We start from the raw sequence: 15,116 nt of genomic DNA on the forward strand, positions 1-15,116 counted from the left end.
CTAAGGTCTGCCTTGGTTGCCAGGCAGTTGGAGGTTCTGGGCAGGATGCTCACCATGGGGTTCTATCTTTTGTTTTGGGAACAGGTTCCTGGCAACCTGAGGTGACTCAGCAGAGGCCTTGGGAGCATAGTATGGTCTGCTGATAGTCATGATGCTCTGTGCAATCCTGATCTTGGTGACCTTGTGTCTGGTGTTGGCAGCTCTGCTAGAGGACTTTATACAAAGCCTAGATGTCCAGGGAATGCTGTGGAAATTGGTGGCTTGGATAGTTATAGTGGGGATTTTTATTATTAAATCTTATTATGATGGGAGGAGAGACAAAAAACTGGCCACTGACATTTCTGCTCTTCTAGAGGGAACACAACAAATTGTTGATGTTTCACTACATTGAAAAATAATTTGGAGACCTTAACTCAGCTATAACATAAGACAAATTGAAGAATGAAGTATCAGAAATTGTATATGTGAAACAACCCATGAATAAAGAACTGGAAATCTACAACTCTTTACTTGGACTTAAAGTAGATGAGTCTAGAAAATCATGGAAAAGAGAGACATCTAAATGTTTACAAGACGTTCACCTGATGGTTGACACTACAAGCAAAACTCTGACCTTAGAAGACTCAACAAGGCAAATCCAACATCAAGTAGTTCCAAACAAATCATCCTTCAAAATCTCTCAGGCAAATATAGAACAGCTTTCCACATCCGTGACAGGAACTTTGGAGGAAAATTCCAGGTTTGAAAGAAGCATAAAATTCTCTTCACAGGAATCTCAAAAACCGAAGGTAAGCTGGGCACATTTACTAAAGAGAGAAAAATCTCAGAAAACTCTAAACTACCTATGAAACCAGTTCTTAGTAATAAAGTGGGTCAAATCAAACCTCCAGATGAGCGTTTGCTTAAGATTTGTGATTCAGCTGCTGTTCTTGAGGAAAATAATATAGATCTTGGGAACATGGAATTGGATATACTGAAGATATCAGAAAATGGAGACCTCATAGTGGGAGAATCCAAAAGAGTGTTGATTGATGCCCTGGAGTTAAATACTTACTTACAAAGTCTTAAGGAAAAAAAAGAGAAAGGCATGCAAAATTAGAAGAAGAAATTATAATAATCAGTGAACTTGAAAATCATGTAGAAAGATTCCAAACTGAAAAAGCTTTGCTCCAGTTAGAACTCTCCTAACTGGAAAGGGAGAGGCAAAAGCTCCAGCAGAAACTTCAAGTCCATCCGCATCAAGAAAAGGAGACAAGTTTTAATCAAATTGTCAAGTTAAAGAGAATTTACCCCATAAAGATGGAGGAATATTTTTCCAAAGCAAATAAAGACATCAGCAATGGATGTGAAAAGCTGAAAACTTATAAAATTCAAGCAGAAATCATTGCAGAAAAAAGTTGATAGAATCACTGAGTATTATGAAAGCCTTATTTCCCAGAGGCATAAAGCTCATGATATGGAAATAAGAGCTGTGATAACTGGGAGAAACCTATTTCAACTGAGAAAAGAAAACACATCCATGGCACAAAAACTAATCAAGGAAGAACATAAAGTTTCTGAAAATTATCATTCCACCCCTCATGTTTCAAATGGAGCATTCAGCAGAGTCCTGGAACCACAACCAGGAGCCCTCTGGATCAACAGTTCCCCAAGGGAGGAGGAACATCAGGCTGAAATGGTAAAGCCATGCCCTGTATCAACCAGTTACCACACCCTGGGGTCCCTGAAGTTGGGTCAACCCCATGCAGAGTCAGCAGGTGCCACAGGAGGTCAAGACAGATCTTGTCTTGTAGCTCCTCTCACAAGCAGAAGCAGCTCAATAGAATCTTCTTTAACCCTCTCACCTTATAGGGGAGCAGCCAACCCAGGCTCTGTTCTTCCACATTGCCCTCCTGTCAAATGTGAAAGGTTAAGAAGAAGTCCCAGGAGGAATGTTCTGAGAAGGTGGTATGCTGTGCTTCCCCCTATTCTGGAAAGTGGGGAGGAAACTCCCCAAGTCCATTTACTAAGGGGATTCCTTGGCTTAACACTAATCTCTACTGGTAACAACAATGTATCAACACCAACATCTTTTTTTTTTCAAATTCTACTCAATTTATTCATTTTTTTAGATATTACATTAAAAAAATTTGAGGTCCCCGTTTGCCCCCACCGCCCCCACCAATAACACTCTCCCCCATCATCACGTCACATCCATTGCATCTGGTGAGTACATCTCTGGGCATCGCTGCACCCCATGTCCCGTGTTTCACACCATAGCCCACACTTTCCCATGTTCCATCCAGTGGGCCATGAGAGGACATACAACATCTGGCAGTTGTCCCTGGGGCACCACCCAGGACAACTCCAAGTCCCGAGAATACCTCCACATCTCTTCTCTTCCTCCCCTTCCCCATACCCAGGAGCCACCATGACTACTTTTTCCACATCAATGCCACATTTTCTCGATTATTAACCACAATAGTTCATGAATAGAATATCATTAAGTCCACTCTAACCCTTACAGTATTCCTCCTTCCTGTGGACCTTGGCTTGGTTGTGTCCATTCCACATCTATGTCAAGAGGGGGTTTAGATTCCACATGGATATTGGATGCAATCCTCCTGCTTTCAGTTGTAGGCACTCTAGGCTCCATGGTGTGGTGGTTGACATCCTTCAACTCCATGTTAGCTGAGTATCACCAACCTCTTGACTCCAGCTTCTGTTTATATAACCTGGAAAGAAATGTAGCACCTGCTCTGTGGATCCTGATTCCAAAGAGTCTACTTTGAAGACCCACAACAGCAAGACCTTTTGTCTCAACTGATACATTTTATTTTTTCTCATTTAGTCTTATTCTATTAAGAGATTATAAAAATGGCTTAATTGGATATTTGATAAGTTATAGCTGTTAGTGTATTTCATAACTGTGTATTATATAATATGAATCTATAAATTTATTCTATTCTATTTAAATATTGTTTATACTATTTATTTATTCTATTTAATTTTAATTATATTTCTAGGTAGGTTTACTCATCATTTGTAACATCAACTGTAGTAGAGTTTCATATGAGAATGTTTTTTTCTCTATATCAGGGGGTCAATACCCTCTGGTTATAACATTAATGAAATTTACCATTATAAAATTTGTATAATTAATAAAACAAAGTTCATATAGCTTCTGTGTGCTGTTTTGATTAAACATCAGAACGTGGGATGTGTTTATCAATAGTATACAACTTAATCCATTTTACTTACTAGAAAGGCCTATGTTTCCTGAACAGTAATTCATCATGTGGTGACCTTTATTTATTTGTCATATTTCTGTATGTCTGCATTTCTTAACAGATATTCTGAAAGAAGTCTATCAGGCACATGAAAAATGCTTCCACATAGACCACATATTTGTCCTGTAGTTAGGTCCCATGATTTCAGGGAACCACCTGCCCTATTTATCCCTGTTTACCCAGCATCAAGAGTAGTTCCTGATAGGAGCAAGGACCCATAAATAATAGTTAAGTAAATGACAGAAATCAGTTTTTTAAGTGTGCAATACTTTCACTCATCTTTCTGAACCCATTCATTTCCTTTCTCTAAAATATGTATAACAGCTTTATTGAGGTATGATTTACATACTGTTGTAGATTGAATTATCTACCCCAGAAAAACAAAATCACATTCCTAATACCAGTCCTGTTGGCATGAACCTATTGTAAACAGCACCTTTTGAAGATGTTATTTTTTTTATTAAGGTGTGACCAACTGAATCAGGATGGGTCTTAATCCTGTTTTTGAAGACCTTATAAAGACAAAGTCATGGGGAGAAGCAGGAAGTCAGCAGGAACACCCAGATATGAAAAGACAGGATATACCCTTGGGCTTGGAAAGCCAAGGAACCCAAGAATTTTCAGATTGCCAGCCAGCCAGAATGCTACAAACTCTCAGAGGAGGCAAGCCTTCTAGCCTCTGAAACGTTCAGCCAGTAAATTCCTGTTGTTAAGCCAACCTATTGTGTGGTATTTGTCATAGCAGCTGTGAAAACTAAGACACATATCATACAATTAATTTAAATTATAAAATTCATTCTTTTTAATACAGTCACAGGGTGTGAAAATGGTATCATTGTCAATTTTAGAACATTCTCATCACTAAAAGAAACTCTTTACATTAGCAGTCCCTCCCCATTTCTCTCCAAGTCCCCTAGTCCTATGTAAGCTTTAGTGCTTTCTATCCCCATAACTATTCCTCTTTTGGACAATTCATATGAATAAAATAATACAACATGAGGTATTTGGTAGAAAAATATAGAATTATAGGGCATGAGTTGAATGATTTTAAGACAGCTCTTACAAGGCAGAGGAGTGTGTGAATGTGGGCAGAAATTATTTAGATTGGGGAATGTAGCAAGGACACTTTCTTGAAGAGAGTCTTGAGGGGCAAGCTCTTTGTCTTGATTCTTAAGCCATTTAGATCTTTCACAGTTTTAATTTCCAAGAGCAAGTATTCATGGAGCATCCATTTATACTACTTTGGCTTGGTCTCAGCATTGTTTAACATAAGAGAATTATCTTGGCTTTAGTTATTAAGCCCTTTAATTTTTTCCAACAAGATATTTTTATTTATGTTATCTATATTAATTAGTGCCTCCTCATAATACATGACAAGGATGTGTTGTTTCTGATTTTAAAACAGATGCTTCCAGGTGGTGGACTTGGCCCAGTGGTTAGGACGTCCAACTACCACATGGGAGGTCCGTGGTTCAAACCCCAGGCCTCCTTGACCCATGTGCAGCTGGCCCATGCACAGTGCTGATGCGTGCAAGGAGTGCCCTGCCATGCAGGGTGTCCCCCGCGTAGGGGAGCCCCATGCGCAAGGAGTGCGCCCCATAAGGAGAGCCACCCAGCACAAAAGAAAGTGCAGCCTGCCCAGGAATGGTGCTGCGCACACTGAGAGCTGACACAACAAGATGACGCAGCAAAAAGAAACACAGATTCCTGAGCCATTGACAACAACAGAAGCGGACAAAGAAGAACATGCAGCAAATAGACACAGAGAACAGACAACTGGGGTAGGGGTGAAGGGAAGAGAAATAAAAAAAAATAAATAAGTAAATAAATAAAACAGATGCTTCCAGTAATTCTCTATTATACTCTTGGATTTATTTAAGGGTTTTATAATTAGTGAGTTTTCTTTTCTATTATACTTTCTACCTTTATTTTTATTACATATTTATTTTTATTACTACATGCATATTGTGTTATTTGGAATATTCAATTAAATATTCATTATGGATTGCATCCTTTACTATTATTTTTTAAATATTTATTTATTATTATTATTTTTAAATTACATTAAAAAAATATATGAGGTCCCATTCAACCCCACCGCCCCCTTTACTATTATAAATTATACATCATCATTTCTTGGCTTTTTTTTTTTTTTTTGTCTTTTAGTTTTCCCTTTTTGTATTGCCCTATATTCATCTTTTGGGAGCACTCCCTCCAACTCTAAGTTGACATGGTTTAAGTAAGTTTATTCCACATGTGGCTCCAGGGTGATGATACCTTCCAATGGTGACTTGTCAAAGTATGGGTAACTGCAACAGGGATACAAATAGAAACAAAACCATAAAAGTGAGCAAGAGCACAGGGGAATTTGATCAAAGAGAAATAGACTCTCCGATTTTTTTTGCTAAACTGGAAATTGATACTCCTAGAACCGATGGTGTTGGGTACATCCTGCCTTAGAAAGAAACCAATATAGATGTAAGCTTCAGAGAGAAGTAGATAGATCCTTACAACATTCCTGAGCAACTAGATCAAGTCACAACTTCAGTTATCAGTACCTTTTGACATTTAATCAATGTGATCCAATAATTACACTGCTTTGGGGTTGATTTGTGTTATTTACCACTAAAATTACCCATTCCAATACAAGCAGCAGTTTTTCTAGGGTCCTATTTTTCCCCTCAGTGTCAAAGATGTCTTCCACAGAACACAAATCATTTTAAAATTCATTGAAAGTCTTTGGTTAACTTCCAGAATTCTAAAAATGTTAAAATGTTGACTTGGACAACTTTTGCTGGGCTTTTTTTTTTTTTTTTTTTTTTTGGCTTTTATGGTGGTGTAAATTTTCAGAGGCTCTTAATCCACCATTTTGCTGATGTCCTATACAAGATTGTTTATCATAGCATAGTTTATAACACAAAAAAGAAGAAACATACAATTGCTAGTCAACTCATTTAACAACATATGAAGCCTTTAAAAATAATCATATATGGAAATATTTGTGATATTCTTATCACAAGATTGAAGAAAATAACTTAAGCAACAATTATTGCTCACTTTCACATGTCAAACATGTGATACATGCTTTGCATGCATAACCCCATTTTATTTTCACAACAATGTCATGAGGAAGATATTAAGATATCTATTTTACAGGTGATGAGACTGAAGCTTAAGGTTAAGTAGCTTTTCCAAGGTCAGAAAGGGAGCTAATGTCGGATCAAGTATCCAAACTGAGGTATGTATGACTCTAACAATGTCTCAATGACTAAAACCCTAATCCTCTAGATCATCCCCACTCCTTTCTTCCATGCAGCCCTAGAAGCTCTTGCATTTCCCTCACAAGGTAGATATATCCATTATCATAACTATTTAACTGTTAGACCTCCCATTTAAATATGGGCTTCCTGAAGAGATGAGCTATCTTGATCATTACTGTGTCTCACAGATCAGGCACTCAACATGAATATAATAATTATTTTTCAGTTATCAACACCAAATAAGTAAATGAGTTAAGGGGTATATAAAATTTTTATAGTTTTGTGGTTGGTAGCATCATCAAAATTGTATTCAATGATAAAATGCACTACTGGCAGATAAGAGGAAAAAGCATTTGAATTGTCTGCATGATATTATTAGCATGAAACATTCTTCAAGATTCCTAATAAAATAGGAGATTGTAGGAGCTGCTCTAAGCTCTAAGGAAGTCTTAAGACAGACTATTTGAGAGACAGATATACATTATAATAAGTGAGGTTTAGGGTGCAAACTATAAGGTGAGTTAATATCTAAGAGACTGAAAATGCCTCTCTGGTGAAAAGGTGATGTTTAAATTGTGACCTAAATATAAATCGCCAAGGCAGCAAAAGAGAAAATTACCAACTGAGAAAATAGCACATGCAGTTCTACTGGGGTGTGAGAAAATGTAATAAACTTGAGGTACAAAAAAGAGGGGGATATAAGAGGTGGAAAAGAAAACTGAAGTCTGAGGAGTAAGAAATGGATCCCAAGGCTGCATGGGGTCTTTATATGTTATTTTAAGTATTTTGGATTTGCTTATAAAGACAGTGGAGGTCACTGAATGGATTTAAACAGATAATTAACATTCCTAGAATTACATTTTTAAAAGAGAAACCTGGCTGTACTGATACTGTAGAAATAAAAGAGATCACAAGAGGATACTATGAATAACTGTACACCAAAAAACTAGATAATGTAGGTGAGATGGAAAAATTCCTAGAATGACCCTAGAAGAAATAAAGTACCTCTCAGCAAGCCACAAGTGAAGAGACTGAAACAGATATCAAAAACCTCCCAAAGTTGGGACCAGATGGCTCCATAAGAGAATTCTACCAATCATTCAATCTAAAACCAATCTTTCATAAGCTCTTCCAAAACGTTGAACAGGAAAGAATACTACCAAAGTTGTTCTATGAAGTTAACATTACTCTAATACCAAAACCAGATAAAGATACTACAAGCAAAGAAATTTACAGACCAATATCTTTAATGAATATAGATGCAAAATACTTACAAACAGAATCCAAAGGCACATTAAAATAATTATACACCCTGATCAAGTAGGTTTTATCCCAGGTATACAAGGGTGGTTCAACATAAGAAAATCAGTTAATGTAATAAATAACAATGATAAATTGAAGAAAAATCACATGACAATCTGAATTGATACATAAAAGGCATTAGACAAAATACAACATCCTTTTTGATAAAAATATTCCACAAGATAGGAATAGAAGGAAGCATTCTCAATATGTTAAAGTACATATATAAAAAGGCTACAGCTAGCATTGTACTCAATGATGGAAGACTGAAGGCTTTCTCACTGACCAGGAGCAAGACAAGGATGCCCAGTGTCACAACTGTTAGTCAATATTGTGCTAAAAGCTCTAGCTAAAGCAATTAGGCTAGATAAAGAAATTAAAGAATCCCAAATAGAAAAAGAAGTTAAACTCTCCCTATTCACTGATGATATGATCCTATATTTAGAAAACCCTTAAAAGTCCATAAAAAAGTGACTAGAACTAATAGATGAGTTCAGCAAAGTTGTGGGATACAATATTACTATGCAAAAATTAATAGAATTTCTATACAACACTGATGAGCAAACAAGAAAATAGAAAAAATTTTCTGTTTACAACAGCAACTAAAAGAACAAATAAAAGGCAATGGAGGAATACTGGTATGGGATACCATTGACAGGGGATATATGGCTGACAGGGAGCTGTACAGAACATATGTCCAGGGTGCATGGCAATGTTTGGATATACTCATAGTGGCAACAATTAAAAACCACAGCAGGGGGGGTACTGGGTTCCTGGCCAGTGGTGCTCTGTCGTGGTCCCTAGGGGAGCAGCGACAGTCTCCCAGGTGCAGCGGCGGGGACCGGGAGGGAGTGAGGGTTCAACAGTGAGCCCATGATGCTAATGACTATGCTTGTGAGCTGATAAGCCTAAAATAAGAACAAGGCCTAGAGCAGCATTGTGCCTGGGAATTTCCTCCTGTCAGCCTTCATGTTACTCAAATGTGGCCAGTCTCGAAGCCAAACTCAGCATGTAAATGCAATGCCTTTCCCCCAGTGTGGGACATGACACCTGGGGATGAGCCTCCCTGGCACCGAGGGACCACTATCAACTACCAACTGATGATGCAACTGGAAAATGACCTCATATGGAAGGTTCAACGCGGATCAGCGGAATATCCCTGTCTACATAAAATAACATGACTTTAAAATGCTGTTTGACCTAATGTAAGGGGGAAATGGAAAGGAGAAATGAGTTTATATGGCTACGAGTCTCTAAAAAAGAGTCTGGAGGCTGTCAGAAGGATTGCCCTTATGCACAACTGAGCAGAGTCTGAGAGACAGATAAAGCAGATACAACCCCCAGATATCGGTTCCTTCAAGGGCTAAAGAGACCCATGGGAGTTATGGTCATGGCCGATGGGGTTAACTACCAGGTCAGATGGCCCCTCTTTGGAACTGGTGTTTATGTGTGATGAATCTGGACTCAGATGGGATCTCTCTTCATAAGACTTTCATGCTAATGTGCTGGAGGTGCAGTTAGTGTCGGGGGTTTAAGATGTATTTAGGGGATTTGAATCTCTGGACTGACAATGTGATAGCCAGGTCCTGAGCCTCAACAGACTCCAGCACCTACAATCTGACTTATTGGGCTCACCACACTCAGCTAAGATGGAGTTGAAGAAGGACAACCACCACATCATGGAGCCTAGAGTGATTACAACTGAAAGTGGGAGGATTGCATCCAGCATCATGTGGAATCTGAGCCTCCTCTTGACATAGAGGTGCAATGGACACAACCAATCCAATGTCCACATAGAAAAGGTGGCATTGGATTGAGAAAAGTGGACATGATGGCTGATGGGTATGGGGAAAGGCAGGAAGAGATGAGAGGTGGAGGCGTCTGTGGGACATGGAGCTGCCCTGGATGGTGCTTCAGGGGCAATCACTGGACATTGTAAATCCTCACAGGGCCCACTGGATGGAATGGGGGAGAGTGTGGGCCATGGTGTGGACCGTTGACCATGGGGTGTGGGGGTGCCCAGAGATGTACTTGCCAAATGCAATGGATGTGTCATGATGATGGGAGGGAGTGTTGCTGGGGGGGGGGGAGGTGGGGTGGGGGTGGTAGGGTTCAATGGGACCTCATATATATATTTTTTTAATGTAATATTATTACAAAGTCAATAAAAAAATAAATAAATGAAAAAAAAGAGTAAACTTAACTGAGGACATAAAGGACATATATTCAGAAAATTACAAAACATCGCTTAAAGTTACTGAAGAAAACTTAAATGGAGATTCCATGTTCATGGACTGGAAGACTAAATATTAAGATGTTAATTCTACCCAAACATATTTACAGATTCAAGGCAATCCCAATAAAAATCCTAACAGACTTGTTTGCAGAAATGGAAAAGCCAACTATCAAACTTATTTGGAAGGATAAGGGACCCCAAATAGACAGAAATGTCTTTTAAAAAAAGAAGAATGAAGTTGGAAGATTCTCACTTTCCAACTTTAAAACATTTTACTTACCTACAATGGTAAAAGTAGCATGGTACTGGCATAAAGACAGACAGATTGACCAATGAAACCAAACTGAGAACTCAGAAATCACCCTCACATCTACAGTCAAGTGATTTTTGAAAAGACTGTCAAGCCCTCCCAGCTGAGTCAGAAGAGTCTATTCAATAAATGGTTCTGGGAGACCTGGGTATCTGTAATCAAAAAAAAAGAGAAGACCCCTATCCCACACTTTATACAAAAATTAACTCAAAATGGATCATGGACCTAAATATAAAATTGATAACCATAAATTCCCAGATGAAAATGAAGGAAAACATCTTCAAAACTTTGTGGTAGGCAACAGTTTCTTAAACCTTACAATCAAAGCACAAGCAACAAAAGAAAAAATAGATAAATGGGTCTTCCTCAAAATTAAGCAATTTTTCACCTAAAAGAACTTTGCCAAAGGTTGAAAAAGCAATCCACTTAATGGGAGAAAATATTTGGAAATCACATATCCAATAAGGGATTAATATCCATGACATACAAAGAGATGCTAAAATTCAGTATTAGAAAGACAAACTACCTGATTAAAACAATGGCAAAAGACCTGAATAGACAATTATCCAAAGAAGAAACACAAATGGTGAAAAAATATATGAAAAAATGTTCAACTTCACTAGTTGTAACAGTTTGATACAGTTTTGAATTCCAAAAATAGATATTGGATTATGTTTGTAAACCGATTTGTACCTAGGCATGATAAAATTATGATTAGGGCTTTGATTGGACCATGTCAGTAGGGCATTGGCATGGCAAAGGACAGAGTTGGAGCATTTTGATGTTGAGGTTTTTAATGTTGGACTTTTGATGTTGGAGTTTGATGCTGAAGTCTTTTTCATTTATTTATTATTTTTTTACACTTTTTAAATTAAAGTTAATAGATCACAAAGACTGTTACATTAAAAAACATAAAAAACATAAGACCTTCCCATATACCTCACTCCCCACCACTCAGCCCATTATTTTTGTAATTTGTATTTTTTTGAAAATAAATGCATCACAAAAAAATGTTACATTAAAAAATATAAGAGGTTCCCATATACCCCAACCCCCCACACTTCTCTCCCACCAACAACCTCCTCCATCGTTGTGGCACACTCATCGCACTTGGTAAACACATTTTGGAGCACTGCTGCTTCACACAGATAATAATTTACTCTGTAGTTCACGCTCTCCCCCAGTATATTCAGTGGGTTATGGCAAGATATAAAAAGTCCAGCATCTGACCCTGCAATATCATTTAAGACAACTCCAAGTCCCAAAAATGACCCCACATTACATCTCTTCTACCCTTTCCCTGCCCTCAGCAACTACTGTGGCCACTTTATCCACCTGAATACTACAATTTCTCCTATTACTAGTCACAATAGTTTTATACTAGAATATCAGTAAGTCCACTCTAATCCATATTTTTTTATTGACTTTGTAATAATATTACACTAAAAAAATATATGTGAGGTCCCATTCAACCCCACCCCCCCACCCCCCCCTCTCCCCCCCCAACAACACTCGTTCCCATCATCATGACACATCCATTGGATTTGGTAAGTACATCTTTGGGCACCTCTGCACCTCATAGACAATGGTCCACATCATGACCCATACTCTCCTCCATTCCATCCAGTGGGCCCTGTGAGGATTTACAATGTCCGGTGATTACCTCTGAAGCACCATCCAGGGCAGCTCCATGTCCCAAAGACGCCTCCACCTCTCATCTCTTCCTGCCTTTCCCCATACCCATCGTCCACCATGTCCACTTTTCCCAATCCAATGCCACCTCTTCTATGTGGACATTGGATTGGTTGTGTCCATTGCACCTCTATGTCAAGAGGAGGCTCAGATTCCACATGGATGCTGGATGCAATCCTCCCACTTTCAGTTGTAATCACTCTAGGCTCCATGATGTGGTGGTTGTCCTTCTTCAACTCCATCTTAGCTGAGTGCGTTGAGCCCAATAAGTCAGATTGTAGGTGCTGGAGTCTGTTGAGGCTCAGGACCTGGCTATCACATTGTCAGTCCAGAGATTCAAATCCCCTAAATATATCTTAAACCCCAACATTAACTGCACCTCCAGCACATTAGCATGAAAGTCTTATGAAGGGAGATCCCATCTGAGTCCAGATTCATCACACATAAACACCATTTCCAAAGAGGGGCCATCTGCCCTGGTAGTTAACCCCATTGGCCGTGACCATAACTCCCATCGGTCTCTTTAGCCCTCAAAGGAACCAATATCTGGGGGTTGTATTTGCTTTATCTGTCTCTCTGACTCTGCTCAGTTGTGCATGAGGGCAATCCTTCTGCCAGCCTCCAGACTCTTTTTTAGAAACTTGTAGCCATATAAACTCCTTTCTCCTTTCCATTTCCCCCTTACTTTAGGTCAAACAGCATTTTAAAGTCATGTTATTTTATGTAGACATGGATATTCTGCTGATCCGCATTGAACCTTCCATATAAGGTCATTTTCCAGTTGCATCATCAGTTGGTAGTTGATAGTGGTCCCTCGGTGCCAGGGAGGCTCATCCCCGGGTGTCATGTCCCACACTGGGGGGAAGGCATTGCGTTTACATGCTGAGTTTGGCTTCGAGACTGGCCACATTTGAGTAACATGAAGGCTGACAGGAGGAAATTCCCAGGCACAATGTTGCTCTAGGCCTTGTTCTTATTTTAGGTTTATCAGCTCACAAGCATAGTCATTAGCATCAGGGGCTCACTGTTGAACCCTCACTCCCTCCCGGTCCCCACCGCTGTACCTTGGAGACTGTCGCTGCTCCCCTAGGGACCACGACAGAGCACCACTGGCCAGGAACCCAGTACCCCCCCTGCTGTGGTTTTTAATTGTTGCCACTATGAGTATATCCAAACATTACCATGCACCCTGGACATATGTTCTGTACAGCTCCCTGTCAGCCATATATCACCTGTCATTGGTATCCCATACCAGTATCGCTCCATTGCCATTGTTGAAACACTCTGAGATCCAGAACTCCCCGAAATTTGAAGCCCAATATAATGTCATGGTCCCTTACTAGGGAATGGCATATAGCGATGGGTTTAAAGGATAGATAAAGAACTTGTCTAATCCATATTTTATTCCTCTATCCTGTGGACCCTGGGATGGTGATGTCCCACTCCACCTCTAGATCAAGAGGGGGCTTAGATTCCACATGGATGATGGATGCAATTCCTCTGTTTACAGTTGTTGGCATTCTTAATTCCCCGATGTGGTGGTTCACCATCTTCACCTCCCTGATCGCTAACCTGGGTAAGCCCAATGAACCAGAGAGTAGGAGTTGCAACTCTGCTGAGGTTCAGGGCCCAGAAAGCACATGGGCAGTCCAGAGATTCACATCCTCAGAGTATGCACCATCCCTAGCACCAACCACAGGTTCACTAAAAGTGACAGAAGAGGCATTTGTAGGAAGGTCACATCTGAGTCCAGCTCCATCACACAGAGCACAAATTCCAAAGTAGGGCCCTCTGACATGGCACAGAACTCCAAATCCATCTGCCATGACCGTATACCCTGTGGATCCCCATAGCCTTCAGGAGAACCAGAACCTAGGGTTGTATCTACTTTGGCTTTCTCTGGGGTCATGCTTACGCACACCTCAGCAGGACCCCTCTGATGACCTCCCAGCTCTTTTTGGAAGATTCTTAGACATTTAAACTCATTTGTCTTTGCCATTTCCCACTTTTATTCTAGGTCAAAAAACAGTTTTTAACACTTGATCCAACATGTAGGCTGAGATATTCTGCTGGTCAGTGTTGACCCTTTTATTCAAGGTTTCTTTCTGATTGGAACACCAGTTAGTGATTGGTAGTAATCCCTCGGCACTAGGGAGGCTCTTCCCTGGGAGTCATGCTCATGCTGGGGGTAAGGTAATGCATTTACATGCTAAATTCAGATTAGAGAGTAGCCACATTTGAACAACATGGAGTATTTGAGGAAGTAACTCTTAGACACCCTGCAGCTCTAGGCCTAGTTCATATTTCAGGTACGCAGGCTCATAAGCATAGTCATCAGTATCAAGGGCTCATTATTGGACCATCCTTCATTGTTGGTCTTTGCCAATCCACTTGGAAGATTATTGTTTTTCCATTGGGGAATGTGACAGAGCTCCCCAGGTAGGAACTCAGCACTCCCTCAATTGGAGTTTGTAATTGTAACTACTATTAAAAAAACCCAAACATATCATAACATTTTTATGTCCCTTATGTTTATGCCCTGGAGAATGCCCCCAAATCAGGTGACCCCCATCAATAACACCCCACACCAGTGTTCCTCTCCTGCCAATAGTTGAACCTCTCTGTGGTCCAAACCTTCTTCAAAAATGAAGCTTAATATATTGCCAAATTCAATTAATAGGAAATTTAAATATAGTGATGGGTTTAAAAAGTTTAGAAATAGAATAATTTAGAAATACTAAAATAAAGTAAAAATAAATTGGTGTATTAATAAAATGAAAAATATTATAAAGCTTTGTTTCAAACATTTTGCCTTTCGTCACTGTAATAGGTGTTGCCATGTATGTACAGTGGCAAGGCACTTTCTTTCATTTCTTCCTCAGTATCTACATCCTTTCTTTCTTTTTTCCCCCCTAATGTTTAATTTTGTCTTCAAAAAAGGTTTAGATCACAGCAATTCACATACACAATATAGGGAACTCCCATATATTTAACATCAAACCCTTTTTCTCTTTACTCAGCAATGATCTTTTTACATGTTCTTGTTA

General features: G+C 39.3%; 1 protein-coding gene across 1 annotated transcript in view; it reads left to right on the forward strand.

The window, feature by feature from the left end:
* Nucleotides 1–13,602: 13,602 nt before the first annotated feature.
* Nucleotides 13,603–15,116, forward strand: part of LOC111760663 (contactin-associated protein-like 4) — a 58,355-nt gene continuing 56,841 nt past the window's right edge. Inside the window, 1 exon segment of the mRNA XM_071215558.1 lies at nt 13,603–13,645. Coding sequence (XP_071071659.1) covers nt 13,603–13,645 — 43 coding nt within the window.

The sequence above is a fragment of the Dasypus novemcinctus genome, chromosome 6, assembly GCF_030445035.2.
Source record: "Dasypus novemcinctus isolate mDasNov1 chromosome 6, mDasNov1.1.hap2, whole genome shotgun sequence".
Lineage (NCBI taxonomy): Eukaryota > Metazoa > Chordata > Mammalia > Cingulata > Dasypodidae > Dasypus > Dasypus novemcinctus.